Here is a 23,996-nt window from a genome sequence, read left to right as displayed (position 1 = left end):
TGCTTTCGGTTTAACCATTCTTCGAAAAGATCATTTATGGGTCTATTATTAACCATGCTTGTGTGATCATCCTTTCATTATCACACAGTATGTTTTTACCTGCTTTCTTTTGCATTCATATGGTTTAATTATCATTTTTTACAATAACATTGCTTTAATGGGAGAATAACTTCCGGTGTTAACCGGTGATCTATGACCTTTAGCCAGGACACATGACTTTGCATATGTTTTTTAAAATAAAAAGTATAGTATTCAGCTATATTTTGCATGTTTTCACATGAAAAAATATTTTCCCAACAATAAAATTATGGCTAGTGAAAATGGCAAGTGGCTAGTATTGTTGGAAAACTATTAGCCACAGTGGCTGGTGGTTAAAAAAGTTAATGTTAAGCCCTGAACAGAGGTAACATTTGTTTAATCCGCCCTCTTTTAAAAAATCTCATTTGAATTTAAAGCGACAGTCACCAAAATGGCTCAATTTGGATCAAAGAATATATAGGACAGTTTCAAAGAGTTCAAAAAAAATATTTGTGTGGTATTTTGAGCTGAAACTTCACATACACACACACTAGGGACATCATAGACCTATTTTACATCTTGTTAAAAGAGACAAAATAGGTCCCCTTTAACAAGTTCTTTAATTCTAGTTGCAATAAGACCTATAGAAACTGAAGAAGGGCAGAATAGCACAGATATAGCAAACGTTACCTTGAGACAACAGATTTCTGGGTATTTATAGAGTTACAAATTTGCCATCACTAAGCAATGACAAAGAGCATCTTGCTGAAATATCAATAACAGCTCAAATGGTAAAGCATGATGTGAGCAGTGCTAGGATCATGGGTTTGATTCCTAATAAATGTGTATCTAATGGAAATCGCTTAGTAGTAACAGTAAGGCAAATATTTTAAATACATTTTTAATAAAATAAACAGATAATATAAATACTATGTGCTAGTGTTGTGTTTTTATATTGTAAAATAGTTTTGTATATGTTTGTGCATTATAGCATTTTCTCAGGGCAGCTGTTACGAGCCGTTTGTGAAATATGGAAATTTCTCCACAACTGATCCTGCGTTTGGAGTTGGCTCTGTGGTGGAGTTCACCTGTGAGCCGGGATACACGTTGGAGCAGGGCGCTGTGATTTTAGAGTGCGTAAATGAAGAAAATCCACAATGGAATGAGACGGAACCAGCTTGCCGAGGTGACTTTGTGTGTGATGTTCAGTTTCATCTGGACTTTGGCTTTATTTAATTCATTTCTTGCAATGAAAGTCAATGGGTAAAAATGTTAATTATGTTATGTTGAGAGGACATAAAAAGGTCCTGGAGCAATGCAAGTATAAATGATAAAAGATTTTTTATTTTAGTGGAGTATTACATAAAGATTAATTGCTTTCCAGATTAAACGCACATAAATTTGACCACAAGCCTAATAATTATCACAGTTTGTGAGTGCTAGCTTTGTTTTAATGTATTCACTTTACGAATTGAACAATCTGTATGTCAATAAATGATTTTTATTTTTCATTTAAAATAAATATAATGAAAAGTGTCTGATGATCAAGAGCAAAATGTCCCAATTTAGTGGTAAGGAAAAGCATATTGAAGTGTTTATTTTAATATTGCAAAATAATTTTGTTGAAATATAATTGTCAAAATATAGATGAATATGCTTAAATCATCGAGCATAACACAACTTTATGCATTTAAAAATTAAACAATTATTCAGACCTGTACTTATTAAAATATCTAAGTAAGTGATAAAGCAAAAATGTATTACATTTCAAAGTATAAAAAAGTTGCTGACAAATACAGTTGAATTCAAAATTATTGCCCCCCTTTGAATTTGGTTTTCTTTTTGAAATATTTCCCAAATTATGTTTAACAGAGCAAGGAACTTTTCACATTATGTCTGATAATATTTTTTTCTTCTGGAGAACCGTTTTTAATTTTGAAAAACCAATTTATGGTCAAAATTATTAGCCCCTTCAAGCCATTTTTTTATATAAACACGGGGGTTAATAATTCTGATTTCAACTATACACTGTAAAAAAAAAAAAAAAAAAAAAAAAAAACTTTAATTTTACAGTTTATTTCCGGCAGCTGAGGTGCCGGAAAAAAAATGGTAAAATAATGACTGTTAAATTACAGAAATTTACTGTAAAATACTGTAAAAAGGATAGTGGATTTAAAATGACAAATAATAATTAGAATAAAACAGAACTTAATTAGGGCTTCACAATATATAATGTTAGCATCAATATCGCAACGTGATCATTCGCAATAGTCACATCCCAGAATAGGGTTGGGCACCAAAACCCGGTGCCATTATGGCTAGTATGTAACCGGTGTGTACCGGACCGAGTCAGCATATGATTTTCGGTGCCTAATTTCGGCGCCACTGAGCCCCCCTTTGAATTAGTTTTTAACATTATACTAATTATTCTGACTTCAACTGTATATCGCAAACTATCAAAATATCGCAATGTTAAATTTTTCCAATATCGTGCAGCCCTAAAACCAAAGTACAGTGAAGAAATTTTGTAGATATTAAGTTTATAAAATCTTTTTGAATTCTGTATAGGAAATGTGTATTGTCCTTATGCTAAATAATGACCACATCTAACTAGTAGACACACTGGAAAAAAATTATTCATCGGATTTAATTGTTTTAAGGTAACTAATTGCAAACAATTAATATGGGCTGAATTTAAACAAATTAAGTTGAGTTCAATTTAATTAGCTTGTTTAAATTCAGCCCATATCAATTATTTGCAACCAGTTACCTTAAAACAATTATTAAATCCAATGAATTTTTTTTTTTTTTTTTGGTGTATGAATTCCCCAGTAGGGCTTGTAAACTTTATTTGTGTGTTTAACAGCGGTGTGCAGTGGAGAAATAACAGATTCGGCAGGTGTGGTGCTTTCTCCAAACTGGCCTGAAGCATATGACAAAGGTCAGGATTGTATCTGGGGTCTGCACGTGGAGGAGGACAAGAGATTCATGCTGGACGTCCAGGTGTGAGTATCTGAGCCTTTATGTATATGTGGGAAATATTTGTGTAGTTAAGTGTACCTGCTGCTGCTTTTTTCTCCTCTAATGAGAACGCTTTCACTTCTCTATTAGCATTCGGTACAGTTCACCACCTTCCAATTACAGAGGAACAGTCTGTGTAATGACAGCTGATTAATTGATTTAGCACAGACATGGAGGCGACCCGCGGACTCATTAACACCGAGTGCTAATAGGACGATGCACAGGTGCCAGGCTGAACACCTGGACAGGGGGCTCACCTGCCCATACACTTCAAGACAGAGGGGTTCCTTAATATCTTAATGACTGATTAGAGGACATGCAGTCTTTTGTATTGAGTTATGCTTTCGACATGACACTGGCAGATTTTGGGGGGTTTGTGTGGTTGAGTCTTAGCATAGAGAGAACGATGAAGCCAATTATTAAACATGGATGGTTAGAAGAGCAGGTTTAGCCAGGATGCCGGGCAAAAACCCCTACTCTTTTCAAAGGACATCCTAGGATTTTTATGACCATATAGTCAATACCATAGATTAACATCTCATCCAAAAGACATTGTTTACTGACCAACCTGATTTCACCAAGTAGGACATATTCCTGGATTAACATCTATGTTGATCCTGGAACAACATTCCAATCAGCCAATCAGTTAACACCCCTAATTAATGCTTGATCCCCAGTGAAAGACGTCAAAACAAAATGAACAGAGGCTTTGAGGAATAGTGAGAAATAGCCGCTGCCGTTTATTAGTGTCACTTATCGTGACCAAACATAGGCGTTTAACAACTCGCTCAACAATGCTCAAAAAGCAAGTAGGATAGTATTTATATTTTTTTTATTTGCTTAATTGCTTATGTTGTTCTGTGCATGTAGTTATGTTTGATGCAAATCAAAAGAAGTGTTTTCTTTCAGCGGGTCAAATTAAAGATACAGTTCATATAGCTGACTGCTTGTATTAAAGGACATTTTAATACAAGATTTGTTGTCCTGTGAAGTAAAATATAAAATTGTTTATGGAAAGCATCGTCAATGCAACGTGATATCTAACTGAACCGAATCAATGCGTAACCATACCGTAAGACCAGTGTAGGTTTACACCTTTAACAGTAGTGGAAAGAGTACTGAAAAAATAAATAAATAAAAAAAAAAAATCACACTCAAGTAAAAGTACTATTACTTGCCTAAAAATGTAGTGTAAGTAGAGTAAAAGTATCTGTTGTAAATTTTACTCAAAGTATGAGTAAAAAGTAGCCCTTTCAAAAGTACTCAAGAGTAGTTAGTGAGTAGTGAGTAGTGAGTATTACGCTGTGAAAAGCTGTAGTATTTACATGTAATATGTGCATGTGTGTGTAAATGTAATATTCTGAAGTGCATCTTTTCTCAGCAGGCACGCAACGGCATAAGAAATTAACATTAAGTTATATTAAGGTTGTGATCAGGTGATCAAAATTCAATGTCTAGCCAGCGTCTAAGGACAACATTATTTTGATGTTCAATAACGACTTCAAATGACAATATTTGGTTGACTTTAGGTTGTGTTTGAAAGTGACCAAAATCCAACGTCATATTGACGTCAAATACTGACATTTATTCATCATTTATGGCAACCAAAGTCTGCTAGATGTCCCCACATTGTCAAGCTGTAACATCATTAAACATTAATTATTTGTGGGTTATGTTGGCCAGACGTTGAGTTATAACTTCAACATGTTTTTCATTTCGTGATGCGATTTACCTTCTGTGTGTGATTTGATTGGAATCACAGGACTGATTTTTCTAACCCCAATAGACAAAAAAAAATAGTAGTAACTGCAGGTTGAGAGAAAGTAGTGGAGTAAAAGTACCAATTACTGCACTAAAAATATACTCAAGGAAGAGTAAAAGTACACATTTAGAAAACTACTTAGTAAATTACACTTTCTGAGGAAAACTACTCAATTACAGTCATTTGAGTATTTGTAATTAGTTACTTTACACCACTGACCTCTAATGAGCAGGCTTAAAACTGCATAAATTGGTTATGCGTCATAGGTTGATTTGGAGAGATACGAGTAGGTTTTTTGATACTACGAGGTAAGTTATGTTTGGTTGTTTTTTTATTATTTATTTTATTTAAGGCAATAGCTATTGGATGGGTTTTGTAGTATTTTAGTGTTTTTGGTGGGTTTTATGGTGGTATGAGTGGGGACTGTTGGAGCATGAATTTGGAAGATTTTTTGATCATACTGAATTTTATTTATTAAACAAAATATTTTTTGTTTTGCTCCAACATTATCTTTTTACATCCAAAAAAACCCAATGATCCACCAGTCATCAAGTCTTTCTTTGGCTTAATGTGACAATATCTCAGCACCCAGAGCCTTCTTTCCCCAACGATGTATCATTAGCTCAACTTTACTGTCTTCTGCACAACAGTATCTGCCAAATTAACTGCCCAAACAGAGCCCTGAGAGAATAGTCTGTAACAATTAAAAACAACAACAATCTAAGTCCATCTCATCTGATCATCAGCATATCATTCTTATTTAACTCTGTGGTACGATCACTGTAGCCCTGTTTATTTGTTAGGCTGTGAATATTAACACAGCTCATCTCTGACCTTCCCGAACAACAGAACCCGAAGGGCTGACAGCTGTGTGGAGGCCCTGAGGGTTCTGCCTCTCCGCTTTCCGACATTGCACTAAATAAATCTCATTTCTTTGTGAAATGTCACTTTGCCGCTGAAGAGGTAAATGCAGCCTCCCGATAGATGAGGGAATCTAAACACTGGCCTTTATTGCCATTTAGCATGACAGAATGGAAAACATGATTGATTCTCAGCGTGGACACTGTTATGTAGAAAATCTGCCTAGGCCATGTAATTTGTTTTTCCCTTGCATTACTCATGCTTATTCAGAAATGAAGATGAATTGCAAAATGACATCAGCAAACCATCTGGGGAAAAAATGTGGCTGGTCAAGAGACAGTTTCTAAAGTTAGAATAGTAACATTCCTCCTAATTAAAGAGATTGTTCATTATTTATCCCCCCTTGGCATTAAAGTGGACCTATTATGCAAAAATCCCTTGTATAAGAGGTTGTGTTACAGCAGTGTGTGAATATAGCCAGCCTCTAATGGTCAAAATGAATTAATTCTGTTTTTTATAAATCACACTTAATAAAAACAGTCTGGAGAAACATTTTGATAGACATTCTGCATTTGTACATGTCAACAGTGTTTTAAAACCCTGCCCATTGGATGACGATCTCTCCCTTATTAGCATGAACAGCCCTGAGTGAGAAGCAGCCGTCCTGTCACACCTGCTGCAGTGCCCTCATGTGGACTCTTGTTAGCTGTTTTGGTTTTTGTTTTTATTTCCTGTATCCCTGCTCACGTGATCGCTCCTTGTTTCCAGCTGTTACTTGTTGTCTAATAAAGTTCTGTCCTTATTCACCTTATTCTTCGCTGACGAGCGGGCGCAGCCATTTGAATCTTTTTGGCTCGAGACTTCCGGTCTCATTTACTTCTATTCATATTTAGACATTGAAAACGGCTCGTTTCGCTGTTTGATGTTGCAAACTGATATTTCCTTAATATGTTATTCTACTTGGTCTATATAGTCATGCAAACATTTGTATGTAGAGCAAGTGGTTAGACCGTTTTCTGCCGTTTATTATTCCTAGTCATTTCTCCCATAGGCGACTGAATCGGAAGTTCTAAAACACATACCCGTCAACTCTCCTGTTTTTCCCAAGATTCTCCCGTATTTTACTGTTCTATCCCGCTACCATCCTGTAAAGGGATTCTCCTGTATTTCTCCCGTATTTTCAGGAGAGAAAGTCTGGCTTTTGGGTGTGTGTTTAAACAGACATACACACAATTAATAATAATAACATATAAGGATGTCGATCTTGGTGTTTTTTTTTCCCCAAACACAACTAATTTCATCTTAAATAAGCATAAAATGTTAGGAAAGCAGTCGAATGCTTGCATTATAACGTTAGATGTGTGCATTTTTAAAGTGACACCTTTTAACTGAAACATATAACTGACCGATTAACTGTTTATTCACAATGAAACGGCTCCAAATGAACATGGGGGGGGGATCCTATATTATGGTGGGCATATCCCTTATTTTCACATCCCAATGTTGACAGGTATGAAAACAATCGTGAAAACAGGCGCTCTTCCACATTTCAGAATAAGGTCAATAAGCCATGTTATGTTGTGTTTAGTTTGCCTTTGGATTTTGCTCTGTTCTGCTTTATTTTGTGCTCCAGTTCCTCATGTTCGGTTAGTTTGTTCACTGTTTAGATGTTCACTGTTTTTTGATTCCTGTTTAGATTTTGTTTGATTCACCTTATGCTTATAATTTTTTCACTTGCGTTTTTATCAGTTTTTGTAACTTGCCTGTCCACATATGTTGTTCGGATCTTCGTTGTTTGTTTATTAAAAGATATTTTGCTGCATTTGGATCTATCCCTTGTCTTTGTGATACCCCGTCATGACACGTCCACCATTAGTTTTGTATCTGCTACTATGCTGACACATGGACATTTGTAGCTTCGTCCTCTTTTGAATCTCATTTAAATTTAAAGTGAAAGTCCCCAAAATGGCACAAATATAGAGTCATAGATATTTACATTAGATGTCACATTTGCTGTTGTTGTCTATTGGAAGGAATGCGTCAATAGAGCCGCCATTTTACTACAGGGTAGCGTTCCTTTAAAATAAATATGGAATCAAGGTGCAGTGGAGGATTGACCATCTGGAGCGATGATATATACACATATATACTGTACATATATTTATGATCTAGAGTTTTCCCGGTGGTCAGTGTGCTATTTTTTTTAATTATGTAAATTATAATTTTACATCCCTTTTCTACATCGAAGGATAAGTGACCGCACGGGCACTGCCGACAAAGAGCATGTGCTTTTGTGCATGGGAATGTATTATCTTCCCTACCTGTTGAATTTGAACTAACCCGCATCCTGCAACACACACATTGGGAGTGATTCGTTTGTGAATGAATCCTCATTATGAATGACTCGTTCACTTACAGGCCAATAATACAAGTTTCTGGCACCGCAGCGTCTTGTTGTCATATATTTATTTACATTGTTTGCTGAATTTATTCAACAAAACTAGCATAAGCCTAATATTAAGTGCGAGCTGGCGTTTCTTTGCCTTAAGGTCAGTGAAGTAAGAGACTCTTGTGCTCAACAAGTATTGATGATAATAAAGTTTGTAGCATACAAATACATAAAAAACGAATTCTTACTGATGAAATGTTCTGCATTTATGCTTTGTTTTCTTTGTTTGCCCATTACTACACCCGTACACAGCACAAAATCTAGCAACTTCAGATTGGTTTTAGTCTTGACTAGTGCAGTTGAATGACTTTTGGCCTGGAAGCACTGTACAAATGTGGTGGCGCTGTTGACGCATGCTCATGCCTATGCAATATCTAGTGTATACCCATGTTATAGAGTTATAAAACATTATTTGTGAGGTATTTTGAGCAGATACACTCTTTAGATTAAATACACTTAATTTACATTTGGTAAAAAGGTAAAAATAGGTGCCCTTTAATCTTGCATGTTGTTGTTTTATGGAATGCAAAACATTTTTAGCCCATTAAGCATCTACCATTAAGATCCTCAAAGTAAGTAGACCTACATTAATGGTGTGCGTTCATGTGTATTGTGCATTAGTCTTCATCTGGGGAAGAATGACCTGCTGACCATTTATGATGGTGATGACCTCACAGCCAACATCCTAGGCCAGTACAGCGGTGTCCTCCCTCGGTTCAGACTCTACACCTCCACGGCTGATGTGACAATCCAGTTTCAGTCTGATCCAGCCTCAAACGTCTACGGATACAACAACGGCTTTGTAGTTCATTTCTTTGGTAAGAATATTTTATCTGCTGATTATTTCACATTGTTTGTATTTTCAACAACTCGTTTATGCAAAAAAAAATAAGAAATACAAATGTGAATGCCAATGGGTTAAAACATAGTAGATGTGTGTTGATGTAGAAAAACATGCTAGCAATCTTAATACGCGCTTTCAATGAGCTATATTACGCTAAAACATGCTAACAACACAAATAGCGTTAAAAACATGTTAACAGGTTGTTTAAAAATATTAGCAACCTACTAAAATAACATTGACTTGTTAAAACATGTTAGCAACCTGCTAAAACATGCTGGCTTTTACATGGTTTGGTACACTTTTGTCAAACCATTCAAGTGACTCGTATACGCAATTGTAATGATACACCAGATAAGCTACCAAGCAAGTTTACAAAAGCAATTCATATGTAGACAGATATGGAATTTGAACAATAAATTATACTCATTTTCAAAACATGCAGTGAGTTGAAGTAGGAAAGCATGCTAGCAATCTTACAACGCTCTTTCGTTGTGCTAAATTACACTAAACATGCTAGCAGCACAAATAGCGAAAGAAACATGTTGGCAGCTTGTTTAAATATATTAGCATCCTACTAAAATTATGTTGACGACTTGTTAAAACATGTTAGCAACCTGCTAAAACATGCTGGCTTTTACATGGTGTGGTGTTCTTTTGTCAAACCGCTCAAGAGACTCACATACGCAATTGTGATGCTACACCAGATAAGCTACCAAGCAAGTTTACAAGACTGCATAAGCCATTCATATGAACACAGATAAGGGATTTGAAAAATAAATTATACACATTTTCAAAACATGCAGTGTTGTTGATGTAGGAATACATGCTAGCAATCTTACAATGCTCTTTCATTGTGCTAAATTGCGCTAAAACATGCTAACAGCACAAATAGCATTATAAACATGTTAGCAGCTTGCTTAAACATATTAGCATCCTACTAAAATAATGTTGACGACTTGTTAAAGCATGTTAGCAACCTGCTAAAACATGCTGGCTTTTACATGACTTGGTGCTCTTTTGTCAAACCGTTCAAGAGGCTAACATTTGCAATTGTAATGCTACACCAGATGAGCAACCGAGCAAGTTTACAAGACTGCAAAAGTTATTCATATGGAGACAGATAAGGGATTTGAACATTAAAATATACTCATTTTCAAATCATGCACTACTTTTGAGGTGACAACAGTATTTTCCAAAACCTAATCTGCCTCGTAACAATTCTGTGTGAAAGTCAATTACAGTTTGAACATGTTGAACTGCGTTTAATAAATTAGTTGTTGGATTTTAAAAAGTTGAAAGAGGCAGTTTTTTTATGACATTCCAGCAAAAGGGAAGACTCATCAGTCACCGAAACACTTGCATATTGCTAAATTCATCATCTTAGAAAAGCAAATGTCTGAACAAGCAATAAAGGTGCCATCCTGCTTGGCAGTGCCCATGTCTGGCAGTATCTCAGATGGCCGACCGTGTCCTCAATGCAGCCTCATTTACATGCAAAATGTAACAGGAAAAATAGCAAAACCATATGCTTTTGTTTTCTCCAAACACTAGAAGTGGCACGTAACGACACTTGTGCGGAGCTGCCAGAAATCCTGAATGGCTGGAAAAGCACATCTCACCCTGACCTGACCCATGGCACCGTTATTACCTACCAGTGTTACCCAGGCTTCCGGCTGCAGGGCGCAGAGATCCTAATGTGCCAGTGGGATCTTACATGGAGTGGAGACGTGCCCCTCTGTGAGAAGAGTAAGAGCTAACTGCAGACTTAAAGGTCACACCAGATTATAAAAAGAAAACTTCATTAGGATACTCTTAATGAGCGCATGCGTTGAGAGGTCAGCTGCCACCTACTGGTGAATTTTGGTTAATACATATAAACAGCTCACTGTACTAGACTAGAGCTGCACAATAAATCATATCAGCATTGATATCACAATGTACGTGTCCGCAATAGTCACATCGCAGGATGCAAAGTTGAGTCGGGTTCATAGTTGATCAACAATTTAGAATATATGACATTTGTGAAGTCATTGCAAGTATAACCACAACAGAGTAAAACTTTATTATTTGCACCAGTAATAAAGGCTTTTCATGACAGTTAAAAGCATTTAGGGACAATAACATGTAACATGTATCTGAATTATTAATACAATTAACACTATACGGTGTTTTATTACACTTTATTAATTCAATTTCTGTACCTGAATACTATTTGACTCTTCAGAAAAACAAAATATTGAAATGATATGTTTAATGTCATGCACCCCTAAAGTGAACTGATTATTTTTCATAAACACTTTTTACAGTTTTAAAATATATTTTAGACTTTCATAGTTACTGCCAAAACATCTGCACATAATATTTAGCCATTTATACAAATTAAAAATATGTAGTATTTTTATTATAAACCACAAATTTTGAAATATAATTTTAACCGTTTATTAAAACATTGAATATTTATCATTTTATTCTTAGCTATACTGTAGTGCCAAAAATGTTATTTAATAATAATAAAAATAATAATATAAAAATACAACATAATTATTATTATTTTTAAAAAACGCCAATGTTTTTTTGCCAAATATATTTATTAACATTGAGCACATAAACATAAATAAGTATTACACTTTTCTGCTTTCATAACTAAGAAAAAATGACCATCAGAAAAACAATATAGTTGAGACAGTAAATGTAAAAAATATATAATTTATAAAATAAATATATAAACAGCAAAAACACAGCCTCTCTGAATATCACACTAACTGTACCCAAAAAGAAAAAAAAAAACCCTAATGCTACTAATACTTCCCTTCTTAGACTTTACAAACCTGAAACTTGCCTATAGCACTTATTCATTGTTGCTCTTAGTTGTGTAAATTGCTTCCTTGTCCTCATTTGTAAGTCGCTTTGGATAAAAGCGTCTGCTAAATGACTAAATGTAAATGTAAATGTAAAAAAAACTAACAACAAAAGTAATAAATAAATAATAATAAAAAAAGAATAAAAAAAACTTATTCCTCTTATGCTTCAAGATCAATAGTGTCAACATAATTCAACAAAGCTTTCTATGAAAAACGTTAATGTTGCACCACCATGAAGGTTGACATAATTAGGTCTTTTATATAACATTGTTATATGCAATATTTATAAATATTATTTTATTCTCATATTTTATTATTAAATAAAAAATAAATATATTTTATAATTCTTCGTTATTATTTAATAATAATAATATAAAGATACAATTTATTTATTATCGTTATTACTTTGAAAAATTATTTTTAACAACCCTAAAGGTTTTGACATATAATTCTGTCTTTTATATTACATTGTTACATTAAATAATTATCAATATTATTTTTTTCCTAGTTATACTGTACTGCCAAAACATCTGCACATAATATTCAGCCATTTATACAAATGTAAAAATATGTAGTATTTTTATTATATTATTATTGTTATTATTAACATTCAATTATTACGAACCCCAAGTTTTGAAATATAATTTTAACAGGATATTAAATTATTGAATACTCCTTAATACTACTCTACTCTTAGGTATACTGTAGTGCCAAAAACTGTTATTTAATAACAACAACAACAACAATAATAATAATAATAATAAAAATAAAATGTATTATTATTATTATTATCATTATTATTATTAGAAAATTAATTGTTTTAACAACCCTGAAGGTTAAAATACAATTCTGTCTTTTAGATTACACTGTTATAGTAAATATTTAGAATTATTATTTTATTTTTTAGTTATACTGTGCTGCCAAAAATCTGTTATTTGATAATAACAAAAAAGACTATTTATTATTTTTATTATTATTGTTCTTAGAAAAAATTATTGTTTTAACCACCCTGAAGGTTTTGACATATAACTCTGTCTTTTATATTACATTTTAAATTGATATTTATAATTATGGTGTATTATTATATGCTGGTGCAAACAACAAAATATTAATTTCTTTTAAAATACTTTAAATTATATTTTTCTGCTGTGGAAAACATTTCTAGTCCAATATAATGGATCTCTCTCTTTCTCATCTAATTTCTCCATTTTTCAGTGTCACACACTTTTTCCACAGTGTGCTTATATCCTTTGTCTAGTTATGTCATGTGAGGATCCAGGACTGGTGGAAAACAGCCGCAGAATGGTAACCGACTCTCGCTATGCTGTGGGATCATCTATCGAGTACATCTGCAACAAAGGATATTCGCTTTCTGGCCCTGGAGTGCTAATCTGCTACGGCAGAGAGACTGCAGTCCCAAAGTGGAGTGAAAAACTGCCCAAATGTGTCCGTACGTGAATTATACCTCAAGTTTTACATTACACAAACATCTGTGTTGTAACATTATTCACATTTGCATTCAGCATAAGAAATACAGGCAACACTTTAAAATATGTTTGTATTAGCTAAAGCTAGTCGATGCAATTACTAGTAACATGAACAATACATTTAATACAGTATTTGTTCATGCTAGTTAATGAAAATAAAGTCATTCATTGTTAGCTCGCGGTGCATATAATGTTAACAAGCCTGAATTTGGATTTTATTAATGCATTAGTGAATGTTGAACAGGGTTTCTGCAGGTTTCACAAACTCAACTTAGACTTTTTAAGACCTTTTTAAGACCATGAAGAATGAAATTTCAGCCTTATATAGGGCTAAACGCTATATTTTCAATGGCCCATTAAAAAAATGCACTTGCCCTTTCAAAAAACTAAGTGTAATTAGTTATTTTTAGCCACATATTTTAAATAATGTGTCAAAACAAGCAGATAGTTATATTGTTGCAACATACTTATTAACCATAATTAACAACATAAAGAAACTAAAAACTAAGTATGCACAACAGACTGCTCTGAGGGTTTTATTCAGATGTGTTTGTTGGTGATTGGATGCATGTTGGATCGTTTAGGTAGCTTTACATAATAGAGTAAAGGTTTATTTATATAGCACCTTTCCCATACATTGAGTCACAAAGTGCTTTACGATAAGAGAAAACAAGTAAAAGAACACGATAATAAAGTAAACAAGTTAAAACATATTAAAACTAATTAAAAATCCAAATACAGAAACACTAATACTGTTAATTAAAAGCTTGACCAGAAAGGTGCGTCTTTAAATGCTTTTTAAAAAGTTCAACTGATCCCAGAGTTCTCAGTGCTATCGACAGAGTTCCAGAGCCTTGGGGCCACCACACAGACAGCACGGTCACCTTTAGTCTTAAGACAAGTTCTAGGAATGGCTAACAGGTCTTTGCCAGAAGACCTCAGAGATCTTGAATATAAAGGGGTGCTTAAACATGCAGAGCTCTATATGTAATGACCAGAATGTTAAAATTTACTCTTAAACTAATAGGAAGCCAGTGAAGAGATGTAATGTGTGACCTCCTACTGGTGTTAAGCCTCGCCGCTGCATTCTGCACAACTTGCAATCGCTCCATAGAGGATTTGTTCAGACAAATGAACAGAACATTACAATAATCCAATCGAGGAAAATCAATAAAGGAAAATTAAGACCTGACTAAAATGATTTTAAACCAAGAAGATTTCAGTCAATTTAACACTTTTTAAGGCTTAAATTTTTATTTATTTATTTTTTATTTAAGACATTAAGACCCCGAGGATACCCTGGAACTATGACTAATTAATAAATGCTCAACAAGTATTGTTCATGTTAGTAAATACATTAACTAATATTAACTAATGAAACATACAAAAAATACAAGCTAAACTCTGAAGCTATTCTGGCTTCAATTCTTGCGCTCTACTGCCATCTAGTGGATGTTTGAATTAGCACATATAGTAGACTACAGCAGAGATTCCCAAAGTTGGGCCCATTGTAACCTTTGATTTGGCCTATCAAACCATCTGTAAAGAGAGTGAGCAGGATGGAGAGGGTTAGGGTGAATGCCTTTGAAAGAGCTAATCATTTCTAATTTGACGTGACCTTATTTGTTTGCTTGTTTGCTTTTTTGCTGAGCTACAAAAATGCAAACTAAAATGAAATTCTTCAATCGAATGTTGTAAATAAATCAGATTTTTAAAAATGTAAATAAGGTCAATTGTGTTGATGGATAAAGGACTATGTAGAATACATCTGTAAGCCAATCAAGTCAAAAACTAGTGCAACTCCATTCTGTTATAAATTACATTTTGTTTTTACACTGTAAAAAGTGTTTACCTTAAAAAAAAAGTGTGTAATTCTAAACAATTAAGTTAAATAAACTTAACAGTTCTAAGTTACAACAAAATTACTTTTACATTTTTACTGCCAACTTAACAGCTTCAAGTTACAATGGGTTTACTCACATTATTTAAGTAAAGTCAACTTGTTGCTTTTAAGGCAACTTTACTCACATTAAATAACTAATCACTTTTATATTGTACTTCATTATGTCCATTAAAAAATGTAAAAAAAAAATAAAATAAAGTTGTATTAGTTAATATAAAGCAATGTTGTATAGTTATTTTTAAATAATATTAAACAAGTTAGAAAATTACCAATTATATTTAACTTCGGCCCACAAGCCTCGGTCAAGTTTGGATTTTGGCCCTTCATAAGAATATTTTTGTGCACCCCTTGACTAGAGCTTTTATACAGTACGCTAAAAACAATATGCGAGCCAAGTAGGGGAGACAGGGGATGAAAGTACCATTTTTCATAAAAACTTTGTTTTAAAAGAATGTTTTTAGCTGATATATATTTTTGCTATGGTATGCGACTATCAAAATCAGGTGTTATTATGTATCAATGTAGAACAACTCCAATATAACTTTAGTTTAAACAAAAAATACATTGTTCATTTTGACCCCATCAGCAGGGACAAAAGTAACACAGATATGGTCAAAAGTAACGCAACAATACAAGGTAGATTTCTTGTTACTTTTTATATTAACAATAGATGACTGTTATTACGTAAATGAAGAGTGTCTTGTTTTACGTAAACTACTCACATTCACACTATATAGAATGTACTTTTCTAAGGGTCGTGTAGTAAATTCAAATTCAAATGCAACGTTATAGTACGTACTTAAGTAGTAGGCGATTTCGGACGCAGCCTGAGACTTTTTGTTTGTTTGTTTTAGCTGAGAGATATGAGCCGTGCAGTAATCCTGGTGCTCCCTCCTTGGCCATCCAGAGCTCAGAGAAAGCCTTCTTCCAGGCAGGAGAAACCCTGAGCTTCACCTGCAGGGCGGGTTATGTGCTACAGGGTGAAGCCACTGTCCACTGCCTACCTGGTCATCCGTCTCGGTGGAGCGCTGCGCCCCCTATGTGCAGAGGTGGGAACTGCGCTCTTAAAGTTCTCAGCGAAAATTAATTGTTATACCAATTCTTTTTAAGTTAATAATTTCATTTTTGGTGTCTTTTTAAGTACATATTATGAAAAGACTTAAATACTTAAAGAAAATATATTTGACATTTTGTATAATTATTAAAAATATAACAATTCCACAATAATTATATTAATTTATAACAACATTTTAAAAAATAAGTATTTAGCCATTTTTTAATTGTTTAATTAGTTTTTAAATGTATAAATTGATATTTAAAAAAAACTAATAATTATTTGAGCTAATAATTTAAACCATTAGTTTAAATGAAAGTTAGATTGGCTGCTTTTAGAACAAACATTTTATAAAACACTTCTATTAAATAGGATAAACAGTAATACATATATTTATTATAACTACTACACTTATAAAGAGACCTTATATTTATTATAATAATAATCATCATTGTATAATAATATTATCTCCTTTACTACAGCTAACATGATATTTGAAGTAGGCATGGGACGATAACCGTGTTCAAGATATACCGCAGTTAGGAAAAGTTAAGGTTATAAAACAGTCAAAAATTTCCGTCAAAGATTTTTTATTTTTTTTTTTTTTTAGTTTTTTAGGACAACAGTATCTGCAGAAGAAAAGATCTCCAAAGATGCCATTTTAAAATGTCAAAATAGTGTTTTTTTAAACAAATGAAGACAGCAGAAGTCAATAATTTATTTGAATTATTTAGCCTGACATGTTTACTGCTCCACAATATTATAAATGTTTCCCAAATAAAATATATAGTGTACAAAAGGGAAAAGAGGTTTAGTTTTTTTACCCAGACATTTAAAAAGAATATATATTAGAGCTGTAAATCACAATACCTGAAATCGTGATATTTTTATCCAAGGTTATCATACTGTCAAAATCTTAAACCGGCCCATGCCTAATTTGAAGAACTGTTTGATGAATCAAGTGTCTAACAGAAGTTGTCATGTGTGTTTTTTCAGCTTCTTCAAGAAACACTGAACAACACAGACTGAACGGTGAAACTATTTCTAGCATTATCGAACCATTGCGAGTACCGATGCTTTAACTTATCTCATTAAATGATTTGTTATGTCCTGCTTATTATAGGTGCTGATTCAGAGTTTGACGTGGAAGGCGTGAACATCGCCATCGCGGTTCTGATTCCTGTGGCAGTGGTGCTGATGCTGCTCTTGGTGGTTTTTCTCTGCATCTCAATGTAAGTTACAAAAGGCAAATGAAAGTGCTTATTGTTTTAAATGTTTTTGTTAATATGGTTATGGTTTGTGCCTCTCTACAGAGCTCAAAGTAAGAGTCTTCAGCTCCCCGGGACATCTTCTCCACCATACGACAACATGACTGAAGAATCTGCTTTTGATAACCCTGTGTATGAGACGGGAGTAAGTATGGATGCCATGAACCTGAGAGACGTGGCTTCAAACAACACCATCGTCCTGTCCTGATCAACCCCTCCTGCCATTCCACTCATCATCTGTGACTAAATCTGCAGACTAAATACTAGAAACAGGAGACTGCAGAGTTAGACAGCTAAACAACAAAGAGAAAGGCCAGTAATTATAATGGTAGCATCAAAAGTATCGACTTCAGTACTTTTTAGATATGAATGTGATTGGCTCTAATGGTCATGGCTTCACCTCTCTGCACAACTCTTCTCAAACAGTGCTGAGTGAAAAAAGTAATGTATTACAATTACAATTTTAAGTATTGCTGCTGCACAATATATCACAAAATTTTCTCGATTGTACTACACTATCTGACAAATATCTTGTCATCAATCCCAGTTGTAAGATCAAGAAATAATAACTTGACTTCTGTAAATAATTTGGAAAATTGGAAGACTTTTCTGATGAATCATCTGTTGAACTGTATCCCAATCCTCCCAAATACTGCTGAAGACCTGTTAGAACCCGCATGGTCCAAGATTCTCACAGATATCAGTCATGTTTGGTGAAGGAAAAATCATGGTTTGGGGTTACAGTCAGTTTGGGGGCATGTGAGAGATCAGCAGAGTGGATGGCAACATCAACAGCCTGAGATATCAAGACATATGCCCATTACATTACAAACCACAGGAGAGGGCAGATTCTTCAGCAGGATAGCACTCCTTCTCATACTCATGCAAAGAAGGTCAAGGTGCACCAGAATTGGCCAGCCCAGTCACCAGAGATGAACATTATTGAGCATGTTTGGAGTAAGGTGGAGGAGGAGGCATTGAAGATGAATCCAAAGAATCTTGATGAACTCTGGGAGTCCTGCAAGAACGCTTTCTTTGCCACTCCAAATGACTTTACTAAGTGATTTGAGTCTTTGCAGAGTTGTATGGATGCAGTCCTCCAAGCTCATGGGAGTAATACACAATATTCATTCCTTGTCCACTGCGCCATGACTTTATATTCTATACTGGACATTATTTCTGTTAAGTGACAAGACTTTTGTCTAAGCAGAGACAGATCTTACTGTCCTAATTAATTCAAAATCAAGACATGATCAAATTTTAATTTAGTAAAATAAGTGTAAAGCCTTTTGCCTTTTATATAAGCCAATTCTGAAACCAATTGATCAACTAGAAGTCAAGTTTTTTTTTTTTGGTCCTAAAACTTGGATAGGCGACAAGACTTTTGTCAGATAGGGTATAACAGTATACATATCCAAAACGTGTGATAATATGTTTGTCTAAATTTGACCAATTATATGGGGCCTTACTATCTTTAGCCCCACTTTCACAGAAATTGCAGTTCTGCTATTGGCTGAAGCAACCCAAAAGTGAACCCAGAGCTGAAAATAAACACTAATGGCAGGAGTTGAGAGGAGAGAGGAAAATGACCACAGCCAATCAGAGTCAGAATATCTGCTGAGGTTTTCACTCATTTGTAGTGTTTTAAAGATTGAACGTTTGCACCTTGAGTCCTTGGCTGTTTTTTTGTCTGAATTAGAATTAGCTCTAAAAAAAGTTTTACCTGTTTATTTTAATATAATTAAATGATAAAAAAACAGCTAATAAAAATACTTTTTTATTAGGGAAATACCGTAAGAAATATCACTATCGCAATACTCAACAACAAAAATCGCATATCGCATCTTTTTCCAGTATTGTGCAGCACTATTTTTAAGCCTACCTTAGTAAAAAAAAGGCCAAAATAACATAACAAGAACTTTCACATTACCTTCCTTAAAAAGAAACCTATTTAGTTACTTTTTTTTTTAAATAACTTAAAATTTTAATATACATTTCCCCCAATACAGTTCATAAAGAGCGAACACAGATACTTGGAGACTGGAGCATTTGAAACCCGGGTAGATCCACCAGCGTAAACCTAAATAAACCAGGAACAGATATATAAATTGAACGAGCTTAAGATTATTAAATCTTAAAATCATAAAATTTTATGATATTAATTCCAATTTCATGAATATCTATTTTAGTGTCATTCTTGGTTTACATGGAGACTGTAAAGATTTTTGTACAAATATTTATTGGCAACATGAACAGCTGCTAATGAAAAACTTCCACAGGTTTATAGTTTGTTTATAGCCCTATTCAGATGGTAACTGTTTCTCAAGTTGACATCAGGGATTTACAATATATTTACAGGTGGTAGTTGTCGATTTTAATGCCATCTGAATGCTGAATTTTGATAGTTTTCTTTCACGACCTGCATAAAAATCTGTTTATTTGACAAATGGCAAGTTCATGTCTGAATCATTTCAGAGTTACTAAAGCAGATCAACTTGTAAATCCTTTTTAGACACTTTTTGTACCTCATGGTCACTTCCATCAGAAAAGCAGGCTCCTGTGCATTAAAAATGACATTACTAAAAGTTTTAGAAAGTTTGCATCCATATACAGGCCATCAATGACTAGCCGTCATAAGCCATCTTTTTTTGTGTTGTTTTAGATTCCAATATAATTGGCTGTTGTCACTAGGATGATCCCACCAGTGTGTTTGAATCTAGCATGAGTTTGATCAGGATTAGCGCTAAACTCTGCAGGAAAGCGGATCTCATGAGCCGCATATGAGCATCTCTCATATAAAAACTAGCATCTGACTGAGCGCGTGAATGGTCATGTGAGACTCATATTTCTGGGTTTGAAGGATTACAAACTCTTGACATCCACCGCAAAATTATCTTCATCTGAAAGCATGCGTTTAATCACTGAAATTTAGATTTTACAGAGGCCCCCGTTTTATAAACGTAAGCACTTTTATGTTCACAACACCAGCATTTTAGGGATTTGAAATATTCTAAACAAGTTCATAAAGTGCACGTTTTTGGTTTTTTATTAAGTATAAAACTACAAAAATGTGATTTCCTGACAATGATTACAACATGAGCACTTGTATTACAGTATGCATGACGTCTTGTCTGTAAGTCAGTAGCAGATAACAGGACTGTTTGGGCATAGACACAGTGTTTCTTTTCATAGTGAGACTGTGAGAACTACTGGCCTAGTAAACAGAATACAGCACTCATTATAATTATTTCACATTTTCATATTGGACATCCTTACTAATACTAGAGCACCTCATACAGTACAAGTATCTAGGCCTGTCACGATATCTATTTTTTGTTGTACAATATATTGAATTAAAATATATTGTGATAAACGATATTGTCTTTTAAGACCGTTTTATGCCACTCATTATATAATGCCAGAATGACAATATAATAGCGTCAAATGCAAGTAAAATCTTCCAAAGAGTATTTAATTTAATTATTCATTTTAACAATTTAATAATTAGACATTGGAATCAGAATGCTAAAGTAAATAATAAATGTCAACAAAAAAATGGTGCAAGATAAAAAAGTAACAGAGGCTGCAATTCTGCTTCGGGATCTATATTCAGTTTTCAGACACTCACATGAAAATATACTATAGTAATCCATAGTAAACACAACTGTGTTTTTTTAACCATACTGATTCTGACACCTCCAGGAGAGATCGAGGTGTTGCGCAGTCAGCTAAAATGTTGCTAGAATTGTTTTTTATGTATGGGCGATATTTATTGCATCACCAGAAATGATCAAGGTCATGTCCATGTGTTGTTGAGTAAGTCGATATATTGATTATTGTGACAGGTCTACAAGTATCATCTTCATTATATTCCAGCATTGAGTAAAATGCTCACAATTGTGTGTCTTGTGTCATTTTCTTGTTAATTGTTTTTAAGTTTGCATATCTTCCATCACTTTTGTGTTTGCTGTTTTGTGCTATATTCTAATTCAAATAATCATGATAAATGATATAAATGAACAGATATGAGATTGTACCATTGCACTACTGTTCAAAAGTCTAGGGATGTATTTTATCCATCTAAAGGGACACAAAGACACTGATGTACACTACCAGTCAAAAGCTTGGGGTCAGTTTTTATTTATTTATTTTTTTTAAGAAAATTATTCTGTTCATCAAGGCGGCATTTATTAAATGTATATATTTTTTTATATTTACTAAAACCAAGTGGTAATTTACTATTTTCTTATTGTATGTAATTTCAAAAGAAATTACTCCAATCACTAACGATTTTATTACTATTACCATTCATTATATTAATGATAATTATTATTAAAGTGATTTCTGTAGGATCATGTGGATTTGAAGACTGGAGTAATGAAGCTGAAAATTCATCTTTAAAATCACTAAAATAAATTATTAAATTAAATTATAAACTACAGGGTGGGTTATTTATATGGATACACCTTAATAAAATGGGAATGGTTGGTGGTATTGACGTCCTGTTTGTGGCACATTAGTTTATGTGACGGGGCAAACTTTTCAAGATGGGTGGTGGGTGACCATGGTGGCCATTTTGAAGTCGGCCATCTTGGATCCAACTTTTGTTTTTTCAATAGGAAGAAGGTCATTTGACACATCGAACTTATTGGGAATTTTACAAGAAAAGGAATGGTGGGGTTAGTTTTAACGTAACTTTATTCTTTTAGGAGTTACTTACAAGTTTCTGGACACTTATAAAATGTGTTCAGCATGCTGCCCATTGTGTTAAATTGTCAATGCAACCCTCTTCCCAAACTGATAGCATCACTCCAGGAGAAATGCCAGCACAGGCTTACAGTATCTGTAGTTTCAGGTGCTGCACATCTTGTATCTTCACACCATAGACAATTGCCTTCAGATGAGCCCAAAATTAAAAGTCTAAGGAGGTCAGATTAGGAGACCTTGGGGGCCATTCAACTGGCCCACGATGACCAATCCACTTTTCAGGAAACTGTTCATCTAGGAATGCTCGGACCTGACACCCATAATGTGGTGGTGCACCATCTTGCTGGAAAAACTCAGGGAATGTGCCAGCTTCAGTGCATAAAGAGGGAAAAACATCATGTAGCAATGTCAAATATCCAGTGGCCTTGAGCTTTCCATTGATGACAAATGGCCCCACTATCTTTGTTGTCTATGGTGTGAAGATACAAGATGTGCAGCACCTGAAACTATGGTTATTTTACAGTGCAACAACATTTCACAATTTGTACTGTATTTTTGATTAAATAAATGCAGCCTTGGTGAGCAGCAGAAGCTTATTTTAAAACATTTAAAAATCCTACTGACCCCAAACTGTTGACCAGTAGTGTATATCATTCAGTTTTAAATGGACAAACATTCTAATCACAATATAAAACATGCATCATGGTTTCCTGATGTTAATATTGACTGAGAAAGTTGATGCTGAAAACTCAGCTTAAAAAAAATAAAAATAAATAAAAATAAATAAATAAAATAAAAAAAAATAATAAAAAAATATAAAATAAAAAAAAAAATCACAGGAACAAAATGACATAGCAAAATCTAAAATTGCTAAAAAAATAAATAAATTGTAATACCATTTCACAATATTGCAGTTTTAACTTTTTCAAAAACATTCAAAAATCTTACTGACCCCAAACTTTTGAATGGCAGTAGTAATTAAGTGTGTGTTATGTTAGAGTATATTGCTTCTAAAGCTTTGTGTATTGTTTTATCCACATACTTGTTTGTTTAACCAACAGCTGTATTTGAGAGGGCTCTGAATAAATCTGAAATCATATTTGTTTATCTTTTCAGGATGCAAGGCAATACGAGGTGTGTATGTAGAATCCATCTGTATTTCTTTTGCCACCTCTCCTGTTTATCAGCCGGGCTCCTGTAAATGTTTTTTTCTCTCTACGACCTCTGCCAGCACGTTAAAGATGGTGGACAATGGGCTAGTATTTCTGTAGCACATAAAAGCCTGAGGTTTGTGGTTTCTTTCTCCTTTTTTTGTTGATAAAAAACCCCAAGTCTTACACATTGAGTCTGGACTACATCAGAATGCACTGGATTCATTGTTTCACATTGGGGAACAAGAGAGGTGAAAGCTGTGTTCTCCCAAATGCATCCAAACATAGGAGATTTTCAGTCTTGAGTTGCACTGGTGATGGCGATTAACCATGTATAACACTCTTGCTGTATAGAAGCCTATTTGCAGAACACTTTGTAAATAAACTGTCTAAAACTAAAATATGCTGTAGTTGTGTGATTATTATTCAAAATTGTGTGTAATTTAATGCAATGAGTAGTTTACTGACCAGCATGGCCTTTTGACCTTTGTAATATATTAAATGAATTATTTTGTATAAATATGAATTTATTATAATTAATAACGACAACAAAAATACTAGTAGTTTTTTTACAGTAGTTTGGCAATGCATGCTTCAGTGAATCAAATTT

At 33.9% G+C, this 23,996-nt stretch overlaps 1 protein-coding gene and 1 long non-coding RNA gene across 11 annotated transcripts in view; one reads left to right on the top strand and one right to left on the bottom strand.

Moving 5' to 3' along the window:
* Positions 1-23,787, top strand: part of sez6a (seizure related 6 homolog a) — a 99,525-nt gene extending 75,738 nt beyond the window's left edge. For 2 of the 6 annotated variants that reach the window (XM_087271188.1, XM_087271186.1), the window contains 10 exons: positions 1,010-1,204; positions 2,885-3,023; positions 8,733-8,929; positions 10,507-10,701; positions 13,075-13,266; positions 16,061-16,255; positions 17,257-17,292; positions 17,384-17,492; positions 17,574-17,673; positions 23,352-23,787. In XM_087271188.1, the coding sequence (XP_087127314.1) occupies positions 1,010-1,204; positions 2,885-3,023; positions 8,733-8,929; positions 10,507-10,701; positions 13,075-13,266; positions 16,061-16,255; positions 17,257-17,292; positions 17,384-17,492; positions 17,574-17,673; positions 23,352-23,381 (1,388 nt within the window). In that variant the 3' untranslated portion in view covers positions 23,382-23,787. Of the gene's footprint in view, positions 1-1,009; positions 1,944-2,091; positions 3,024-8,732; positions 8,930-10,506; positions 10,702-13,074; positions 13,267-16,060; positions 16,256-17,256; positions 17,293-17,383; positions 17,493-17,573; positions 19,387-22,724 lie in introns of those variants that run through there. The other 4 variants (XM_087271187.1, XM_087271185.1, XM_087271184.1 and 1 more) reach the window with 3 other exon arrangements.
* Positions 1-23,996, bottom strand: part of LOC147835136 (uncharacterized) — a 113,866-nt gene that overhangs the window by 64,365 nt on the left and 25,505 nt on the right. For all 5 annotated transcript variants that reach the window (XR_015501466.1, XR_015501465.1, XR_015501468.1 and 2 more), the window contains exon 2: positions 8,763-8,891. This is a non-coding gene — a long non-coding RNA (uncharacterized LOC147835136). The remainder of the gene's footprint in view (positions 1-8,762; positions 8,892-23,996) is intronic.

This window comes from Danio rerio, chromosome 10, assembly GCF_052040795.2.
Source record: "Danio rerio strain M-AB ecotype USA chromosome 10, GRCz13ab, whole genome shotgun sequence".
Taxonomy (NCBI): domain Eukaryota; kingdom Metazoa; phylum Chordata; class Actinopteri; order Cypriniformes; family Danionidae; genus Danio; species Danio rerio.
The sequence above is the reverse complement of the archived record's forward strand: the minus strand, read 5'-3'. Positions and strand labels throughout refer to the sequence as shown.